This window comes from Netta rufina (assembly GCF_964035555.1).
Source record: "Netta rufina genome assembly, chromosome: 4".
NCBI lineage: Eukaryota > Metazoa > Chordata > Aves > Anseriformes > Anatidae > Netta > Netta rufina.
The window spans coordinates 25261441-25283759 of record NC_140127.1 but is presented as its reverse complement, the minus strand read 5'-3'; the positions used below and the strand labels follow the sequence as shown (position 1 = coordinate 25283759).

General features: G+C 42.5%; 1 protein-coding gene across 2 annotated transcripts in view; it reads left to right on the top strand.

Moving 5' to 3' along the window:
- Positions 1-2338: 2338 nt before the first annotated feature.
- GALNT7 (polypeptide N-acetylgalactosaminyltransferase 7) overlaps positions 2339-22319 on the top strand; it is a gene marked incomplete at its 5' end in the record, with an annotated part of 70436 nt that continues 50455 nt past the window's right edge. For both annotated transcript variants that reach the window (XM_084286872.1, XM_084286873.1), the window contains one exon: positions 2339-2458. In XM_084286872.1, the coding sequence (XP_084142998.1) occupies positions 2339-2458 (120 nt within the window). The remainder of the gene's footprint in view (positions 2459-22319) is intronic.

The window sequence follows — 22319 nt, the reverse complement described above, 5'->3', positions numbered from 1 at the left end:
CATAAAAGACTTTTTAAAGTGTTTCTGAATGTTGCTGGAGACAATCCAAAGGCAACTTTAATTTGAATTCTCTATCTCAGCCGTATGAGTTTGGCAAGAGCAAAAATATGTTCTGCATATATTTTGGGGGACTTTACTCCATGGGAGGAATGAAGAGTGCAGAACCTGAGACTTCAACTCGTCCCTAATGAAGACAAATGCCTTCGGTGGGGTGGTGCCAGAAGATAACTGACAAGGTCAGCATTAGCCTGGGACGTTTGGAGTCGGGCTGGGCTACCGGCGCTCCTGGAGCAAGGGGACAGCAAAGGGAAAGGGGAGCCCCCTCGGGGAGCCCTGCCGGGGCCGAGCCGGCCAAGGGGCTGGCACCAGGGTCCCGTCCCCGGGCCCGCACTGCCTCCCAGCGGGCATTGGCTGCTCCTCCTCCGTGGGGAAGAGCTGCCGGCTGAGGAAGCCGCTGCCCTAGGGCGGCTGAAGGGGAATTGATTTATGGCCGGGTGCCGGGCTCTGCCGCACGCGGGGTCACCCTCCAGCGGGGAGCTCTGCGTGGTCTCGGATGTGCCCTTCAGTCACGGGTATCGGCAGGATGTAAGACTCCATTAAAAAAAAATATATATATATATAATAGGTGGGCAACCTTACAAATGTGAAATCGTGTAGTATTGACCGGCATGCAGGCAGCCCTGTCCCTGTCACTCAGCTTTGACAAGCAGCAGCGGAGCGGCTTCCCAGGGCCGCAGCCAGCTCTATGCCACCCTCTGTGCAGCACTTAGAGCGATTTGTTTCTTCTTCTTGAGTGTGCACCAGCACAGCAGAACAGAAAGGGATCCCCAAAATGGAGGCTAAGCCAAGGGAGGCAGGCAATGCCACCTCTTGCTGCAGTTAAGGTCTCCTGAAGTCGGGGGCTTCCACCCCCCCAGCCTCGTGCAGGTGCTGTTGTCATCCTAAAAACAGGCACTGGAGCCTTCATGTGGAGATGTCAGTGTGATCACTGCCATCGCAAATGGGGAGGGAGCTCGGGAAAACACCCCTGGGGACCTCTCCTCCAGCCCTCTGGAAGTCAGAGGGCCATGCAAACACCGGTAAGGGTTAGAGCTGTTGCCCATGCTGTAAGTGGTGCTTTCCCATGCCTTGTACCCTGTAGCGTGGGGAAGGATCATGGGGTGCTATACAGCACTTGCATGGGTTATACGAATAAACAAAGACTTCTGTGTCTAGGTGTGTCAGCTACAAAGGTCACTCTGTTTCCTTTTTTTTCTCCAAAGTGATCCTGTTCAAGGTGTAATATCCTGTTTTATTTCTACAGCGCTTATCATTGAAAGTTAACGTTCAGGATTGCTGGATCTGATATCCTCACAGTGCACACAGGGAAAAAAAAAAAAAGGATGAAATATGTAAAAATAAGCGGATATTACTGAGCGTATGGAAAAGGCAAAAGTGTTATGTGGGGAGTATTGTCCTTACATCACTGTGCTTTGTGGAGGACTCAAATAATCAGGTTTGTGTGTGCGTGCAGGTGTGTGACAGCCCTTCAAAGGCAGAAACAGGATGCCTAACTTTTAATGCTGAAAATTAGTAATGAAATACATGCAAAGCTAGGGGCTGATAAGATCTCTGCAATCTCCTCCACAATCTGCTACCCTGAAGAAAAATGTGTTGACTTTACAGGCTTGTCCTGAACGCGCACCAGCGCCGTTCTGCCCCAGCTGCCTGCAGTAATTAATGGGGCCTGTGCTTGCCCAGCTGTACGTCCATCACTGTGCTCACACTGTGCTTGGATATTCACCAGCCAGTGCCCCATTGCATACCACGAAAAAAGAGAAGCGGGGGCGGATAAATCGAAAAATTACCCCCCCGTATACACATACAGCGGTCGGGGAGCTCTGGGGTCCCTTCCCCTTTCGTTTTGCGGGGGGGAAGCGGGGGCGCGGTGGAGCCCGGGGCTGCGGCAGGTGCAGCGGGGGCCTCCCCCCAGGCTGGGGGCTCGGTGCCGGTGCGGGGCTCGGTGCGGGGCGGCCACGTGGAACCGCGGCGCCCGCTGCCGCCGCCGCCCCTTCCTGCTCGCCTCGCCCCGGCGAGGAGGGAGGGAAGGAGGGAGGCAGGCAGCTAACGGGGAGGAGGGGAAAAGGAAAGCGAGGGGGAGGGAAAAAAAAGATTTAAAAAAAAAAAAAAAAAAGAAAGAAAAAGAAGGGGGGAGGAAAAAAAAAGTTTGTACGTGCAGCGGCGGGCGAGGAGCGGGGAGGCGGCGGGGCCGGGCCGAGCCGAGCCGTGCCGAGCCGGGCGGGGGGCGGAAGGCCGGCGGTGCGCGGCGGCGGGAGGCAGAGGGCGGGCGGGCGGGAGGATGCGGCTGAAGCTGGGCTTCCTGCTGCGCGCCGTGCTGCTGGCGGGCAGCTTCTTGGGGCTGCTGCTGCTCTGGTCCTCGCTGTCGCCCCGCGCCGAGGAGCCGGCTCCCCCGGGACGGGTGAGTGCGCGGCGGCGGCGGCGCCGGGCGGGATGGGGGTGGCGGGCGGGATGCCGCGGGGCCAGCCCGGGGATAACGGGGGGCGGCCGCCGGGGCCGCGGCCTGCAGGCCCGACACGGGGAGCGGCGGGGACAGCCCCGGCCGGCCCCGCATCCGCACGGGAGGCGCTGCGCCGCGGCACAACGCCGCCGGGAAGGGGAGCCGGGAGGGGGCCCGGGGGGCGCCGCGCTCCGGATGGGCCCCGCGCCACCGCCCGGGGGGTCCCCGCTCCGCCCCGTGTCGCCGGGGGCGGCCGGAGCTAGCCCGGGTCCCCGGGGCCGCGACCCCTTCCCTGGACGGCGGTGCCCCGGGCGGGGACTGCCCCCGAGCTCCGGTGTCTGGGAGCCCAGGGGCGCGCCGGGCCCCGGGGAGCTCTGCGCGAAGCGGGATCGTCGGCAGGGCTTGGAAAAGTCACAGCATCGCCTAGCGATGGGGGGAGGAGAGGTCTTGCGCCCTGCTCGTACGCTCGGTCCTCTCCGGTGGGCTGTTTTGACTCATCGGCGAGGCGAGCGAGCTGGCATCATTCTCGCTTTTCAACACCGAAAATGACTTTGGGCTCCTTCGGCAGACGCTCTGTCTTCTGAAGCTCTCTCAGTCTGCTGTATCTTGGCAGTTACTGCTGAGATAATAGGCCGTGGTGGGTTTTTTCTTGAGATACACAGTTTATTAAGTGTTGGAGTTCCTGTAATCCGGTCTTCTCGGCACAACGTGGGCTTCTCTGTGTACGGAGAATTCTTCATAAATGTTGCTTCCATATCTCCCAGGAAAATGTCAAGAAATAAACATTTCACATCAAAAGCGGTTGAATTACTCATCCTGCGTAGGAAGGAGAAACAGACCTGCCAGTGGGCATCCTTGGGACAAGCGGGATGAGCAGCATGGCCTTGCAGTGCCCGCCCTTAGGTGGCTGCCCCAGGAGCCCCAGCTGAGGTATTGCACTCCCAGCACAATGGGGATTTCTATGAGTGCTACACTGACTCAGGTTACTTATCCTTCCCACCAGCCTGAAGGATAGTTTTGAGCTGAAACCTTGTATCAAGCTCTGTTGACATGTCAGTCCAATGTGGAAATCCCTTCTCACTTGCATGTGTGGCGATAAATGAGTGGGAAGAGTTTTTGCAGCCTGTCCCTGACAAAGCAGTGCTCTGTCTTGATTACCTCCGTCTGGGTTGGAGGAAGAAATATCTGTGATAGCCACCTCAGGAAATAATTCAGCCTTTGTTGGGAGCAAATATAATTCTCTTAAGTAAACACTGTCAAAGAGAAATCTAAACAGAACATGTGGTTCATTAGCGAGATCAGCCGTTTACTTATCACCATGCCATGATATATGTGAGAGAGAACAACGCATTTTATCGTCGTTTTCTGGGAAATGGTGGTGTCATTTCTAAACTGGTGTTTTGCTTTGGACTGCTTGTCTCCTGAGCAGCATCTCAGGTAACAGATCCTAGCGAAGAAGCAGTGTGTAAGCGGTGGCTGTGCCCACTGCTGGCTGTGCCTTGGCATGTTTTGGGGAAATGCCAGGACGCCTCCAAGCACACTGCTTGGTAGGAAAAGGCTGCCTGCCCCAGGACTCAGGGATGCTCCCTCTAGCACCTGGGGATGGGCTGTGCCTTGGTACAGTGCCTGCTTTCTGCAGGTAGGGGTGTAATAAGGCCCAGCACTGTGGGGCATGCGGCCTGTGCTCTGCTCGGTCATGCCAACACGTGTATTTGCTCTGCTGGTGGCTGCAGATAACAGAATAATTCTTCCTTCTGTACAACACCCTCCTCCTGAAAGGTCTAGCCAACAATTTAACTTTTATAGCTAACCTTGGGCAGTACCTTTCCTTCTCTGCACTGTAAGCCCGGGCACAGCCTGGAGCATAACTTTAATAACACCCAGGCATTAAAGAAACAAAGCTGAAGTGTTCTGCTGCCTTGTTCTTTTTATCTTCACAAGCGTGAATCTTTTCCTGCTTATAGCAGCTGATGGGGATAGGATAGGCAATAATACTGAAGATTTTAGAGTAGTTCTATAACTATGTACCTTTTTTAAAAACAAAACAAAACAGTGCATTCTACCTTCAAATATCTTTTTTTTTTTTTTTTTTTTTTTTTTTTTTTTTTTTTTTCCTGCTGATCTTAAAAGAATTCAGTGGTCTTTTAGAGAACTGGCATGACTTGAGGTGCAGAGTTTCCAAAGAAAAAAGAAAAGTGGAGAAGCAACTATTTAGGAAGGAAATGAGAGAGCACAATTAATAACAGTAATACAGAAAGGTGGAGATAAGGCATTTCTTTTTCCCTTCTGGTAGAAGACTACCACAGATTGATGTATTCACTGCTATTGAAAGCATATTTGGAACTTGAGGAAACAACACACTTTTCCAGATAATAAGCCTGTAGAGCTTTGTTTCTGCAAGATGCATTCAAGAAAAAAATGTTTGTAGGATCCAGAGGGAGAGGTTAAGTAAATATCTGTTTTTGTGTAAGTAAAGACATCGGTTATCTGATAACAAGGATTAAAAAAGGTACCCAAGATTTAGGTAGGGATGCACGCATTCTTGTTTATAGCTGCAAGAAAAGATTAGACAAAATCTTTGGTTAGATTATTATGTACACATTGTGGGGTCTTTGGGATGTTTTCTGAGAGTTTGTGCTCTTCTCAATCAAGGGATGGTGGTTTTGGAGCCAGCAGGAGATGATTGAGGCCATTCATTTTAAGAAGATTGCTGTAGGGATCCCAGCTATGGTGCTTGCAGGTCTCAAGTGAGATATGTTGCTAATGATCAGCCTCGGAGGTAAAGCCTTAAAATCTGGTTTTGTCAAGGAGAGAATAGAAGCGGGAGTACAGCAGGCAGAGCCAATGGACTGAAAAGGTAAAGAAAGATTCACGGCTGAGAAGTTGAAAGCAGCATACCTGGAAGGAGCCTTACATAAGCTTAGTATAGGTCAACTTTAACTCTCTAAATCAGACCAATTACAAAGAGTTAAAGTGATTGAATTACTATGCAGAAGCTTTTAATTAAATGTGTAACTAATTTTATTTTTTTTTTAAGATCTGTTTAGCCTACTTGAGGCAAAGCTTGGAGCACAACTTTGCATGCTCACAGTTTATGTGATGCAGTGTAATTAGTGGTCTCCTATGGTTTCTAGTCTTTGCTGGACCACTGCAGGAAGGTCATGGAGATGACCCTGTTTGTTTGTTCCTGTGAAGGAAAGTAAGAAAGAGAGAGTGTCCAGCATGTTTTATCATCCGTGGCTTAGGAAGCTCATAAAAGATTTGATGGAAATATGTGGCTGACTTTGCTCAGGTCAGAAATGTGCTGAGACAGCAAAAATCATAAAACAAATGCCATGTTCTGACCACTTCCCACGTGCAGTGAGGAAAACGTTCCTGACGAAATCTCAGCATGTGCTGCATAATCTCCTATATGGGAACCTAGTCCTTCCGAGACACTATAATACTAGCAATGTTCCCCAGCCTCCACTAGCTGATAGCTACTTGCATCCCAGCCACTGGTGGGCTCCTAGTCATCCACCCCTGGGCACCCGTGTAGGGGTCAGTCAGCTCTCCTTGCTGCCAGCTCTCCTAAAGGAGGAGCGGGGCTCCCAGTTTGGGAAAGGTCCTGGTCCAGGTGCTGTTCTGATGCATCCTTTGGCTCAGGGAACAGCTCGCAGCCAGCTACCTGGTGGCTAAATGCTACAGATCTCATGTGGCCACTGGAAAGTGGAGGATTTATGATTTGGAGGAGGAGATAGGAAGAAACAGAAGGCAAATGGAATTTTTTTGACTTTTCTCTTGACACCCCCTTTCCCTAGCTTTAAAGACCACTAATTTCCTGTACACCTTGGCTGGATTGTCACTGAGGACTTAATGACAAGTTGCAGGCTGACCTTGAAGTGTTATTGTGGTTTAAATTAGATTCTTCGCAGTGGAGGTCCCAGCAGAAATTTGCTGCTTTCCCTTAAGGAGTAAAAGCAAATGGGCTTGGAAGAGAAACAGAGAATTGGGGAATTTGAAGTTGATGTCATTACTGGAGGGAAGGCAGGAGCCGAGCCTGGAATAAGGTGATAAATATGATGCAATGGGAGCAGTGGTGTTGTGTTGTGAAGGGATTCAAGCCTAAGATAAGAAATGTGAGCGTGGTCAACATGTGATGCATCATGGCAAGCAAGCAGTCAAGCAGCGAGGTTGTCTCTCTACAATTGCTAACTGTGGTTAACTATATTTGTGATCACTTTTATTTACTGTTTTGCCTTCCTGTAGTTGGGTGAGACCTTGAGGCGAGGAGCACTGCATTGGTGCTGCCGCTCCTGTGATATCCGAAAGCTCAGTGCCCTCAGTCGCTTTCTGTGCCAGAGCTCCCTTGGGACATGGGGCTGGACCTAGACTTTCCTCCTCTCATGATCAAAGCTCCAGCGAGTCACTGCTTCTTGCCTGATGCTCAGCAGAAGTGAATACATTGGGAAATTTGTAGAATTTGTAGAAACTCACCAACGTTTGTTTGAAATTTGCACGCAGGGAGGCAGAGAGCTTGCTGTAGCTGGAGTGTTGCTGTTCTAGCAAGTAAACATCACTCCCCCCTCTCTGCCCCCTGGTTTATTACAGTAATCTTTCGTGTTGCTAGTGACAGTAATAGGCAAAATGTTTTGAGATATTAAATGTTAATGTTTTTAATGTGTGCTTTCATCTAAACTGGCTTTGAAAAAGCTTGTAAAAATCTGTCACCCTTGGGAGAGTGTAAAAACCCCAATCCCTGTCTTATTAAAAATGAAGTCTTTTGTCAAATGCTTCCAGTTATGTTACAGAATAAGTGACCACAGAGTGGTTTCCTGAATAATGTGAAGAAATGAAAGAAGCCTTACATAATTCCTCCAATTTGTGTATATATACATAGATTGTATTAAAACTTTCTTGAACTTTTCCATCATAAAAATCACTAGCAATAAGTTAAGTAAATAACTCATTATCTCAGGGCTATTAATTATGTAAAAACCTACTCTTCTGTAGGGAGCACTTTAGCACCATTTTATATGTATATGACGAGATTCCCGTTGTCCTGTTCTAGCCCCAAGTATTACCATTTGTGATTAATGTAAATTAAATAACTGAACAGCAGAAAAATGAAAGATGTTAAGGCTGATGTTTGCTTTTTAAGAATCCCACTGCTGGGGAAAGATTTCTAGATTGTCCAGGGAGCCTTTGGTAGCATCTGCAGCATGGGATTAAAAGTGGCTCTGTTCTCTTAGTGGCTCTGTTCTTTTTGTGCAACAAAAAGCTTGGTGGTTGTGTTCACTTCGGGAACTGTGGACTAAAACTATTCCACTAATGCTGTATGTGAGAAAGAAACCATGAGTAAGACCACAAAAGTTGGGAAGGAAGAATCTACACAATGGGTTTGATGGGTTGTTTTTGGAAAACAAGTGATAATAGATGTGGCAGTTGGAGCTGCTTAGTGGCTGCAGAATGGGGCATTAAAAATAGAGTGCAATAAAGCCCTTACTTTGAAAGGTGTGAAAATCTAGGTAACTGCTAACTCTGTTCTAATTTATTGAATTGAGAGGTGATGGCTAAGCTAAAGCAGTAGAAATAAGTTTAGCTATCAGAAAAGGCCCAGTGGGTCATCGGGATGTCAGCCTGGAGAGCAGCATACCACATAGAGAAGTGTGTGCGTGGGTTTTTCATCACATGGCAAAGCAGCACGAACCTGCTCCAGCTCGAGCTCAGTAGAGTTAAAATTGCTTGTACTGAGCTGGCATTCCCTAATGAAAAATGACAGTATCTTTGTCCTATTTTTGTCAGATATTAAATCAGCATTACGGGAGACTGCCAAGTGGAAATAGGGCAGGATAAGCTGTTACATTAATAGGTTTGACTTCTACCTTGGAGGGGGGTGGATGCTTTTCACAGAAAATAGGCCATATAAACTGAGAGAAGGATTCCAAGTCTGGTAGCAGTTACATTTAATTACTAGATTTCCTCCATAAGTATGGAAAACAAACGTCTGCTGTGAACGATTAGTTTAAAAATAGAAACATGCTGCTTAAAAGGCCGCCTCCTCCATCAGTTTTCTTTAATCTTTTTGTGAATTAAGGGGAATTTATCTTGCTTGAATCTGCCTTTAACAGTCCACCTCCGCCCTGCAGTGCTCTAGATTTTGGCACTGTGTTGGCAAATGAGGTATTTTCCCACTATGACTAATAGGAATGCCAAGGTACCGTGTGCAGAAAGCAGGATGTTGCCAGTATGGTCGAACAAATGGGAGCAGTAAGCAGCCAGCAATGTGCATTTCTGCGAACTGTGGTGCTGTTCAGGCTTGGATTTTGGGGCATTCAGAACTTTCAGGAGTAGACTTCTGAAAAACTTAACCCAAAAGTTGGGCTTGTGCTTTAGAGCAGGTTTCTGGTTTGGGGTTTATTGGCTTAATTGTCAGCTCTTTCCTGAAAGAGCTCGCTGGCAAAGTATGTGCTTTTGTGGAGAAGGGTGCTTTTCTTGTTGGTAATTGTAAACCAGGTAGAGGAGAAGGGGAATATTTTTATTCACCCTTTGTTTTCAAGTAGTAATCCTTATTGTGTTCTTCATATATGTGGTTAAATGGTTTTGAAACGTTTGCTTAGTCATTTGATAGCTCATTTGAATTGGTAGGTCTGAATTTTTTGGGGAAAAAAAAAAAAAGAGAGAACAAATTCCTTGCTTGCAGCAAGCTGTTTGTGGAATAGGTTGGTGCTTTTCCAGAGATGCGTTTTATAGAACAGAATTCCTATTGTCTGAAAACCCACTGCCTTCCCATTTTATTTCCACATGGGAGTAACAGTACTATTCTTACCTGGGTAGGTATAAACTTTATGTAGAAAACAAAAATGGCTACTTTTTTGAAATGAAGATGATGCTCAAAAAAGGACTGTATTAAGCCGGAATACCTGAGGAAAGAAAAGCTGAGACTTTTCACTCCCACCACCGCTAAGGATAGAAAAATATTAGTGTCCCTACCCAGCTTGCCATTTTCATTTCTTTTATTTTTTAAATTCTGTTGCCCCAGGCTAGTAGACTTCTTATCATTTTGAAGGCTTTTTATTTCTCCTTGTGTAACCATGCTTTCTTGCAACTCACAGAACAAATTAGTAGTTTTTTTCCATGTTATATTAATTGCATTTCTTTCAGGTTTCTCTCTTACTACCTTTTCTTGAATCCTTCATTCTAATCACTGACTCCAGTAATGTTTTGTTTTCGTTTCTGTTTCATATTGCTCTGGCTTTCTGAAGCTGCATCTTATTTTCTTTTGATTTCCTTGTGGAATGCTAAGTTGCAAATAGCAGCAACCAGCACTGATGTGTGGTACACCTCTGAGCAGCAGGAGGGGATTGCAAGAAGGTGTAAAGTAAAATCAGTATACTGGTTCACATTTGGAAAATTTCTTTACAGTTAAAGGTCTCAAAATATAACTGTTAATGAAATTAAAGCATAAGCAGATGGTGCTCTGCCCACAAAGTTTCTTATTTGTTTTGTTGTCTTAAAAAAAAAAAAAAAAAAAAAAAAAAAGCAATGAAAATGGCTTAGCAAGAACTATTCTGAATGGAGTTAATATAGTCGGTTGATTTAAAAAGACAAAGTATTATGTTAAATAATGTGCTTTAGAAAAAAAAATGCAAGATTTTTACTGAAATTGAATATTGTTTTTTCATAGTTGAACATTTTAGTCTCAACTTGGGGATTAAAATTTGCTTTGGTTTTAACCTGCCATAAAAGATTTCCTTTTGTGAAGGATGACTAAAAAACAATGAATAGCTTTTCAATAGGGATGAAACACAGCGGGACTCCCATTTTATTGCTCAGTTCCTGCCTTTATGGGCTTGAAATATTTAAACAGCGTCTTTATTTTGAGCTAGTTAATAAGAATTCTTGATAAGTCAAACAAAGAGGTATTTATTGTTTTGTTAAGTTAATTTGTTAACAAATGCATCATCTAATGACATTTCAAAATAGAAACAAGGAAGAAACCAAGCCACCTCTTACAGCTGTCTGCAACTGAAATGCCATGAGCTTTCTATTCTTCCTATCAATGAAGGAATAACAAGAAAGACAATATTGAGATATGTTCTTCAATGAAAATAAATTGTTCTCTGCATCCTTCAGTCTTGAAACATGATTTGCTATGCTTTCACTTAAATGAGGCCTTGAAGTCAGCTCTTCAAGGCTTGTATATATGTCTTTTATAAGCCATGCATGTGTCAATGTGCATTTATCATGCATCTTAGATTGTTTCACCTGCTCTGCTTTTGGTAATTCATCTCCCACACTGTTATTCTAATATGCCAAAGCCTTCTGAGAAGCTTTAAGCAGCAGCTATGAAATATGTTGCTCTTTTTCCTCACCTCTTCCATGTTTTGCACCTTTCTTTTCCTCCCCTCTATGAAATATCTTCCTCCTAGGCAGAACCAAGACCTTCACTAGAGATTAGCTTAAAAAGAACAATATTTCATTGATCTGCCAAGGTGGAAAAGGGTAGGAGGAGGGGTTTTGGTTTGCTTGTTTTAAGGGAAGAACAGCTTTTTGTGGTAGTCTGTATTCTAATTGTGTATGTGCAGGCAATCACTGCCTCTGATCAGAAAGAGTTTAGCCAGCAGTTCTCAGGAGCAAAAGGACGGATGGTGTGTGGGTTTCCTGTGCTCATGGTAATACTGCAGATGAATCTTGCACTGCCTCTTACATCTCTTCTCAGAGATCATCAGCTCCAAATGGTGATGATATTTCTCTCAGTGTAAGATAATCCAGTATCTGTTTTACTCCAGACTTTTACTTGCTGTGTAAAGTGATCGTGAGCTGCACCCTCTGTCAGGTATTCCAGCCGTGCCTCTGGGCCTCTCAGGTAAGACTGCATTTGAGTGACCAAGATGTTTAAGAGGTGAAGTCATCTTGTGTCTTCTGTCCCTCCCTGTCTTTAAATACCAATCTAAAACGTTCATCTTGAAGACTTGCTTGTGTTTCAATAATGCAAACAGGATAAGAAAAGTCAGGCTGAGAAAGAATGTTGACTTGACAGTGAGGCCATGAACCTCTTTGAGCAGGTCCTGTTGTGAGCTCCTCCTTCAGGGTCACCAGTGGAGAAAACATCCTGTAGGAGGGCAGCTCTGCAGTCCAGACTGGGAGAAGGCTTTGTCAAACCTAGGGCAGGTGGTTACTGTGGTTGCTTTAGCAAAGTATGATGAGACCCTTGAGTAGGAATCCGAAGTGGTGATACCAGAGCCATTATTTCATGTGGAGAAACAAAGGGGGGAATCAGGGGGGAATCTGTAAGACACAGCGTTGTTATCTTAGTGAACAGTCTTGCCTTTTCCATGGCTACTACATAAGAAGTCACCTCTCAGGTAGTTGCCGAATTTTGTTCCCACTGTTATCTTCCACCAAGACTCGTGATGACAGGGGAGTTGTCAAGCTGTTCTGATAAAAGGGAACAGCCTGCCAGGATAGTTCATGTAGCCTTTAATCTTTGTGTATGCCTGAGGGTCCCTGGGAAAAAGAGGATGGCAGGGAGCAGACTGGATTAATTTTTCTGGATGAAATGGATATGTCCTGGGGGTTGGCCTACTTAAAAATAATGATGATTCTTTGAAATTTACTGTCCTTGAGCACGTTTTATCTGTCCCACGTCCCCTTTTTCTGATTCCCATATGCCTAGATCTTGTAGTTGAGCATTGTGAGTGACGCTTACTGCCTCTTTGGAAGGTGGTTATTTTGGTCATATTTCTCTGTGGTGCCTAATTTATGAACTGAAGATGACTTGAATACGTGTCTGTGAGGAAATGCCCATTGAGACTGCACACGGGCAAAGGTACTTAGCTACTGTCAGCTAAGCAGCCTCTGTTCTCAGCGTAACAGTAGGGCATGAGGTGCTGATTTTCAGGTCTTAACATAATCTCATATTTCCAGAAATTGAGAAGATATCTTTTTCTTTAAAGAAAATAACTATTTGAAAACAGTCCTGTATGATCACATCGGGTGAATAAGGTATGATGAGATCCTCACTAGGAAGCCTGATATTGATCGTTGATTGACTGCAGCCAGCACAAGTTCGTGTTGGTGTAATGAGGTGCATTGACCTTTGCTGGTCCAGGTTCTTATTCCAATCTCATCCTCAGATGATGGATGAGTACCTCACTTAATTTTTATTTTTTTTTTTCCCCTAGTCAATTTTATTTTCCTTGTTGATTCTTTGTGGGGATTTGGGAAGTTAATTGGGCTTCCTCTCATGCCACACTGTTCAGCAACTTAAGAGTTTTCTTGGTTTGCACTAAGATGATAAGAATACCTGGAAGTTAAGAAGAAAGATAAATGATTAGAAGAACAGATAAATTAGAAGAAAGATAAAGGATTAAAATAGTTCTCTTGATTTTTAATCCTCTGTAGTAGCTTGGACAGTCCATCTTCTAACAGATTTTTTAACAGGTATATAAAATTATTATTAACAGGATATAAAACTACCACTTTTATGAATAAAACTGTTTCCTTATGAGCTCTACAACTCAAGTCTAGGATTACAGAAGTCTTTACACCCTTAAATGCTAAGCACCAAAGTTCCCACTGATAGACTTGGCCAGTTGCTGTTACTGGAAAGGAGAGAGATGGCTTGAACAGGTTTTTGAACAGGTTTCATCTTGCACAATATTTGCAAGAATTTAATCTGTATTGAGAATTTGTCAAAATACTGTTTGCAGCTTAATCCCAGCAATCCTGATTTTCAGGAATGATTCACAGCTGTTAATTCCTAAGAAACAGAACTTTTATCTATTAATTTGGTGTATCTAACAGCCATAATGTACTTTTTAACATTACCCTGACGTGATGTTCCGAACAGAATTCATTATACTTATTAGGTCAATGTTTTAAAATTAATTTTAGTATTTTAGCCAAACAGTCTTGACTCTGATACCTTAAAATGTTCATCAGGGAGAATGGTTTCAAATATATGAAGTAAATTTATCCTATCTTCTTTTTTTCATTCCCAAACCTGAGATTTCATAAGTCCAGAGCACAATACTTTTACATATTTACTAAACTGTATAGGCATTTGTTTTTAAGCCCAGTTTTACTTAAGAGAAAGTTAAGGTTTCAAGTACAGGATCTGTGTCTTGTGGCTGAATTAGTTAAATATTCGTGTCTGTAGTTGTATGTAGTTGACGGTAGCTTTACAAGTGGAAGTCTTCAAAGCTGTACATACTCTGAGAGTCCTGATAGGTTCTAGCACCAAGCCCCTACAACTTTGTACTAAGAAGTCCATTTTTCCCCTGCGTGCACTTGTTAATTTTGTCAGGCATTATTGTTGCTTGACTGTTTCTGTACTGCATGGGATGTAGAACTCAGAAACCTTGAAGTGTACAAAAAAGACCTGATTAAGGTAGCTGCAATTTTTTGTAACCAATGCTGGCTTTATCCCAATGCACAGCAAGCTCTGCACTGTTCCTTTCCCTTTGTACAAACAAACACCATCCTATGTTACTGGATATTATGTGTGAATTAGAGATTACATGTCAACATGACAACAACAATTTGTTTTTCTCAGGTGGTTTTTATATCATTAAAACTTCGATGTGTATAGAATTCCTGGAAGCTCTTTTTTTTTTTTTTTTTTTTTTTTTAAGTAAAACTCGGGTTGTCTTTTTTTTTTTTGTCACATTTATGTATGTTTTGTCTTTAGATTTTTATTTATTTAGTTATTTTTATTTATTTATTTCCCCTCTAGACTGAGAGAATGTGGCCAGCACTAAATTGGCATGTTCCTTAATACCATTTCTAATCTAGCTGTAGTGGTGTAGAAGATTGGGAAAATACTTGCTAATTTTGTTTAATTCTTTATCTTATGTGGAAGGGAGTTCTGCCTGACGCTTGGGTGCATTTTGCAAGAAAAGCATAGTACTGGAGATTTGGAAAAACATGTCCAAATCTAGTGTTGTGAAAAGTTTTTTGTTGTTGTTATTTGTTTGTTTGTTTGTTTGTTTTGTGTTTTGTTTTGTTTTTAATGAGAACTCTGTTGACACTTAGAGCTTTCCTGAGAGAGTGCCCTCATACAGTGCAGGGGCAACTGCTGGTTGTAGGCATCTTCCTGCCTCCCTGAATTTAAGAACATGCAGCTCTCTCCATCAATCCATAGCAAGATGAAAATATTTGCTTCCTTGAAGAGCAATCTTGTCTTAGAAGAATTAGGAGAAATGGGAGATTTGTGTTTAGAGGATAATTGTTGTTTCTGCATTGCCATTGCCATTTACCATCGAACACTGGAAGAACACTCCTGGGTGCCTTGGAAAGGTGAACACCAAGCATGGCTCTGATCACCTGCAGCAAAGTGTTTTGTTCTTATGGGCTTTCCCTGCGCAGGAGTGCATGGGTTATTTCTGGTTTCTATGACTGAGATAGGGTCTGGGCGTGGAGGCAACTCAGAAACTGGCCCGGCTGGGCAAGCCTGCATCTGTTTCTGATGCTCTTATTGCACCAGGAGTGTCTGCTTTTGTGTCCAATTCCCCAACACAGCGAGAGGTGTGCCCTTGGAAGGTCCTGAGGAGAGCTTTGAGGATGTCTAGAAATAACTCTAGTGTTCTGTGCATTTTGCTGCTAGGGCACTCTCATCTGCCTTTTTCAGCTTCCCCAGCAGCTTTTTTCATGCTCCCATTGTGAACTAGCTCAGCACTGGTGTTCACCCTGCTTACAGGTGCCAAATCCGTTTGGCATGCCCACACAGCTTGCTTTGGGAGTCCTTGATGCAGCTCTGTGCAGGTGTAGAGGTGCTTGTGTTGGCACACAGAAAGGATAAAAATGTAGGGGAGAAGTAAATTGGTTGTGGAAATGTATCCATCTTACTCTCAAACAATGGCTAGAAAAATTACCAAACATCTAGCATTCATCAGGCGGAGGTTTAAATCCACAACAAATTCGAGAAAATAAAAATGCAGGGGCAGCTTCTCTATATCAGCTAAAATCAGTATTTTTCATTTATTTGTTCAGCAAGGGCTAGGTGTATCTTTCAATTCATATTCCTGGTATTCCACAGCTCACCTTGCAGCAGAGATGAAAAATATCACCTTCAGGTTTTAACTGTACCAGTGTATCTGCAGTCTTGGGAAGATAAATGTCAATATAATGCATCATAGTATTGACATTCAGAAGTCTTCTAAACTTTGATTTTCAAATAAAGCAGGGAAGTCAGATGAGTACCTTTACTCTGTAGGACGAATAGGTAAGTGATTCCCCTCCCCCCCCCCCATTTAATAGAAGTTTGACTTCCTTTACAAACCTACAGTTATGTCATGCTGTCCAGAATTATGGAACTGGAAATGGCATGCTGGAAAAAAAAAAAAGAAAAAAAAAAAAAAAAGTGTGTGCTGTTTCCAGGAAAAATATTATGTCTGAAGCAACTTCTATTGCTTGCGGCTTTCGACTGCTCTTTACTAAAGAGATGCACAGAGTTCCTGCTATTCATGTTCTGTTGAAATTATTAGAAATGGAAGCTGAGTAGTAGCTTATTTTTAAGCTTTTTATATTTTTAATTGGACTGAATTAAATGCAAAGTGAAAAAAAAAAAATCTAGCTTTAACGAAGTCAAAAAGATTATTCCAATTCTTTTGCATAGGATCATAGGATAATTTGAGCTGGAAGGGACTTGGAGAGGTCCAACCTCCTGCTCAAAGCAGGGTCAGCCATGGGGTCAGACAGACTGCCTGGGGCTTTGTCTGTTTGGGTCTTGAGAACCTCCGAGGAGGGAGACTGCACAACCTCTCAGCCTAGCTTGTCCCACTGCTCGGCTCTGCTCATGGGGCAAGTTTTTCTCATATCCAGTTGGATGTCTCCATCAGTTTTTCTGAAGAACACGTTGACCTCTTTATGACTGTTCCTGATGGTTTTAGAGTCTTAAAACTGTAAAATGAGTCTTAAAACTCTAAAATACCTTAGTGGTAATTTAAGAAAAATAATGTTTTTTTGTGGTTATTTTTTTCTTTAGTTTACTAGAATTGTTCAGTAGAATAAGGACTTAATCTATTTTTTCTCTCTTAATTGAAGTTTGTCCAAGTCTACATTGTATGATAATGTCACACACTGAGAGACCATTGATTTGAGTAACTAGAATATGATACATTTAACCAGAGCTTATGCCTTTTATATTGTGCTGTTGTCAGTGGTGAGCAAGAACTTTTAAAAAGGAAACAGGTCTTCCCAAAACGTGATTGTTTAATAACAGTAATAATATTGGCTTGGTTGATGTCTGCTGAATGTATTGTCTCTGACAGAAAAGGCTCTCCTGTGTTGCTTCTCCTTACCACTTCCAGTATAGTAGTTTTGCAGGTTACTGAAAGGTAGCAAAACACAGTGGATTTTATCCCCTCTTTTATTTTTTATACTTTGGGATTAGAGTAGCTTCCTTCCTGATTTTTGGCTTTGTTTTGCTGATTACATTTGGATGCACAGTAAGCAAGCCTATATCGCTTCCTGTCCTGTCCAAGTACTGCTGTCGGTTTCTCCTCTGGTGTTTGATGGCCTATGCGTACAGCATCCCCTTCACACTCCTGATCCAAACAGTGACATCCTGCTGCTGCTGCAGTGCTTCCTCTTGGGAGGCACTCTCTCTCCCAGGCCAGACATAAGTAAAAACAGCCTCACTGACTCTTCTACCTCTAGTTGCTGGCCAGATTTTTCTGTTAGAGAGAAAAATAATATCTTTCTCAAGGACTGCAAATGGCTTGTGAAATCAGCTTTCTGACAGGTTTTAACAAAATTGTCTTTGTTAGAAGTTAAAGTGCAAGACTAGCATATAAAGATCTTGATCTGGCAATTCATGTTCCCATTTAAACACCTACCTAATGAACTGGGTACATCATAAGTACACCTCGCTAATATCTTTTCTATGTTAGATGCAAGAAGTGAAGGCTGTAGTTTTCCTAAATGCAGTTATTAGCACCTCCATTTGAAGCCTACCAGGAGCATGCAGGCTTAGCGCTTATGGAAATCGCTCCAGCTGCAAGCAGCTTTATGAAAGAAAGTACAACCTGAGAAAAGGCTTGCAGTCATTTGGGGATCAATTTTTAAGCAAAATTCCATTCTGGTAATTTATGTAGAGTCTGAGTTGCCAAGACTTCCGAGTTCATAATGAAAATGTTTACAAGGAGCCAATGTTTGTTAAAAAGCTTACAGTTTGTCATACAAATATCTCTTGCTATGCTGTTTCAGCAGTGGGGGCTAGACCCAGTGCTGATAACACCGACTTCCATTTGTTGCAAGCAAGAAGGGACCCCATGCATCTTTCTTTGTCTGCTGTATGCAAAAATAATTTCAACAGGAGATTGCTACAGTCATCTACTGCTGATTTAAATGCAAGAGATTGCAGCAGGCACTAATAGGCACTTTCATATTAAAGCCCTCTTAAAAAAAATCTATGAAAGGCTTATCACACTGATTGAAATTCCAATCACTTAAAAGGTATAAGGCTTGTGAATTACTACATGTCTGATGTCTGGCACTTTATACTAATGTCTGTGGGGAGCTGAAAATGACCACATGTATCCTGTAAAAACCAATGCTGGCTGTGATTTCTAGCCGTGTTTAGTGCTTTGGAGGGAGAGGGGAAAAGAACAGCTAGCTATTGGAGTGTGACACTTATTCCCTGCTTGCATAGCTGTTTCAAAGCAAAGGAATTGGTGGTGTTTATGCACATCTTCGCCAGACATGTGGTCAGAAATGCCAGTCAGAGTGTACCTGAGCTGGGAACACATTCATGTGAATACTTTCTTCAGGATCCTTCTTCAGATGTAGGTGAGAGCCTTGAAAGACGTTCAGGGATAGGCGCTGAACCTTAGTGACTTTTTGAGAGAAAGAAGGTAGGATGTCAGTTCCCAAAGTTGGCTTTGAAAGTAAAGTTTTAACGGTTAGCCTTGCCAACTCCACGTTTAGATGCACCAAGGATCACCAGCACTAGCCAAGTAAATGCCAAGGAAGTCCATTCCTTGAAGGCCAGCAGCAGTGTCTGCCCTTCCATTAGATCTTGTGGTGACTTCTCTGGTCAAAAGAAAAGATACTGCATGGAGAGCACAGAAGTAAGGGCAAGGCTGGAAGGGTAGTGGAGGGCAGGAGAGAACAAACAAACTCAATGAAGTCTGTTAAAGCTGTTTGAAAAAGTATGTGGATTAGCTTATAGAATTCTTGCTGACTACCCGAAAGATGCCAAGAATCTAGCTGTGCTCACACGTGATGTGGCTGCTAAAGCAAAGCTATGAAATAGGTTTTGACATTCATCATGTCTACTTTACAGCAAAACAAGAAATGTCACTAGATGTATGTGTCGCAGAAAGAGTAGTCAATTTACCAAGATTGATTTTTTCTGTTCAATAAATTGGTTCTCACTACTTTGGTATTCTTGCAGACCTTTTTTCCCTTATGCTTCCAATGCATGTATTGTGTTGACTTTTGGTTGAATTATTTTAAAAGTAGTTAAGACAGATAAGAACAACCCTTACCTCAACAATTCAGTAGAATATAACGGTAATTTATTGGCAAGTACCACACAGATTCTCTTCAATGTCCTACACAGAAAAGATGCAGGAAGGAAGGGGTCATGGAAAGATGAGACAGAACACAATTGATCATAAGTGATTTCCCCTCACTTGTCAAGCAGTACACAAGGTAATTATGTAAATATTCTGAATGTCTGAAATCTATTGGGAGTTCAGATGAAATTTTCAGAAATAGGTTTCAGGCTATGTGTAATTTTCATACAATGCAGCTTTTGGATTTGGCTGTTTCTTTGAGAAAGCTTTCAAAATGGTAGGACTGATCAAATTGTGGAATGCAATTTAAGACAAATAGGCTGTTGCAAAGCTTGAGAATGGTAACAATATTTCAAGATAAATGAAAATCTAATCATGCAGTTTGTTTCTTAATAGGAAGAAATATGAAATGAGTTTTGAAAGTCTAAAAAGAAAAATTGGGCATACAAGATGTAGCACAGAAACCCGCATCCCCTGATCAAGCATATCCATCAGCAATGGATTTATTGTATTGTGAATGTCATTTACTCACCAAGGTATATAAAACAGATGTATGATTTTTAAATATCTTTCTGTCTCATATGATTGAGGAATAGGGATGAAGTTCCCCAGTCCTTCTCTACTGGCTTTTGTAAGTGTAGTGTTCATAGCCTGGAGGGCCAGGAAATCTGTTCTTGGCTGCTTAAAACATTAGGATTGATGGCAGTTTTTGTTTATTTTGGAGGCTTTTTCCCTGTGGAGGGAGAAATAATAGAAGTTGGTTATTTTCAATAGCAAAGCTATGAGTTAGAAATTTTAACTCCTCGGTCTCTTAAATTTGCTAATTTAAATGTTGATTGTTCAAGTCCAGAAGAAACAGCTAATGTTTCTTTTTTCAGTCTACAGAGAGCATTCCTAAAAGGGTCTTTGTCTCAGTGAAATGAAAAGCCTTGCCCCCTCAGAGGCCTCTGTAACACTACTACATAGGAAAAGGAGGCTAGTAATCCCTGTGAAATGGAGGAAGCAAATGAAGCTGGACAGAAGACATCTTAGAAGTTCTTAAGACTCTCTAATGACCACACAAATAAAAATTAGTTCTGTCTTTAAGATCTTGCTGAAACATGCACATAAAACAAATGATATTCCCAGAGCAAGACAGAATGTGGACAGAGCAGTGATTCAACTAGAAGTGTCACCAGCTTCTTTTAATCTTGAAACCTAGTGACAAGAACAAATTTTGTACAGAGTCTCATCAATGATGCTATGTTTTAAGCCTTTGACCTTGGAGGTCACAACTTTCCAGGAAATAAAAGATGGAAGTGGTTTTGGGGATGGCAAAGAGATGGCTCATTACTGCTTGAACCATTAAGGGCTGTGAAAGAAAGTTTTTAGCAACCATAGTAATGACTCAACTATGGGTGTAGGACCAGTTGAGGCCAGCTGCCATGCATGAGGGCATGAAAGATCTGCGCTGCTGAAGATCACAGAGTGCAGGCATGAAATAAGGACGTACCAGACAGAAGGTATATGTGCTAGCAATGATAGAGCTGTGGATTAAAGCAATATTACAGTGAAACAATCCCTTATGGCCATAATCCCTTATGGCTGTTTTCTACAATTTTCATTTGTTTGATTGCAAAAATTATTGAAATTGTTCACCAAGTGTTTTAAAGTGTGTGCCTTTGGCAGTAGTGGAATACAACTACAGAAATAGCTAAACTACATGGATCAGCATATACTAAATTCACAAGGCATTAATACAGTGTCACTATTTTTATTCCCAGGTATTCAGAATCATTTGTTCTTTATTCGTATTTAACAACAAAAATTGTCCTAGAGATCTGTAAGGGATGGAGTTAATTTTAACTACAAAACAGGACCTGCATTCTGCTAGCCTCTAATTGGCAATACAGAGAGCTCAGATAAAGATCAATGCGTTCTTTTTTTTTTTTTTTTTCCTGAAAAAAGGGGGGAAAAAAGAAGCCATGGACCAGGGTCATAGGTAAAGACCCGAAATGTAGAGGCCCTACATTTCTTACAGTCCACTCTGATAGAGATGAGGTATTAAACAATTGTCCATTTTGTTCTTAATACTCAGAATTCTTCAAGTCAAGCATTTATAAAATAGCTCTAGAGAGGAAAATTGTGGGCAGTTTTCTAATTATGGATTGAGGATAATGGCTGTTTCACAAGAGTACCTAACTTACAACAGTGCTGACATTTCAATTTAGAGATATGAATCCCTTGCTATCTATCAAATGTGCCCCCCTTCTTCCTTATATCCTTGAAATTTTTTTATAAGCCAGAAAGGTGGTGGTAATTTGAATTATTATGAAGCAATTTATTATATCCCAAGTATGTTTCTGATTATCCATCACTTGCAACTAAATCAATAAATGCCTTCACCTTCACTCCGTTTTGCTGGTCTTAACTTGAAAGTCTATTTTTCTATTAAGGAAAAAAATGGATTTCTGTTTATCAAGCTGCATTAGGGAGCATTATGGTTGCGATATATTCTGTATTATATGGTCCAAAACCCTCTCTCTTAGAAAAAGCTTTTTGGAAAATGGAGAAAATCCAACACTTGAATCTGAAACTCTTGTATACAAGTTGAAGGACCGAGCTGATATCTTCCTTTTTTGGAAGACCTTTCTGTTTTCTAGATGTTATGAGAAACATTCAGCGCTGTTTTTGAAATCTGGTCAGAGTGTGGGATCATTCCAAACCACATAACCATGTGCAAATGTTGGAGGAAGGAGATGGGGAGGGAACCTTGCACCTTCTGCAATAAATACTGTCCATTTTTCAAAAGGGATTTGCTGATTTTCAAAATTATGTTCAGCTTTTTCTAGAAGAAACAGTTGGAAAAAGTTTTTCTCTATACTTAACCCCCCCCCAAAGCAAGGTAAGCAGTGGCACTATCTTAGTCAAAAACACTGTGAACAAAACTGGAAATGTTATCCACTTTGAGAGAGATTAAGAGGAGAACAGAAGGTTGCATTTGAACAAAATACATAATAACAAATGTTTACAGAAATGAGTCATGATAATATTGATTAGACCCAGCCAGAATTCTGAGCATTTGGAGACTTCCCACAGCTTTCATCTGTTTAAACAATTTTCTGGGGTTGGCTGAGCCCCTAGAAGTTACTTGTTTAGAAATGCACCACTTTATCCACAGCTCCTCCTGGGTACCTGTTGGGTTTGTGTTTTTTTTCAGCGTCTTCTGAAGTATTTGTTTAAGGATGCAGTCACCTTGCGGAACCTCTCACACAGCAAGATACCCCATGTGTTGCCTCCAGGTTGAGACGTTGAAGAAGAAAATATTTTCTTAAAGC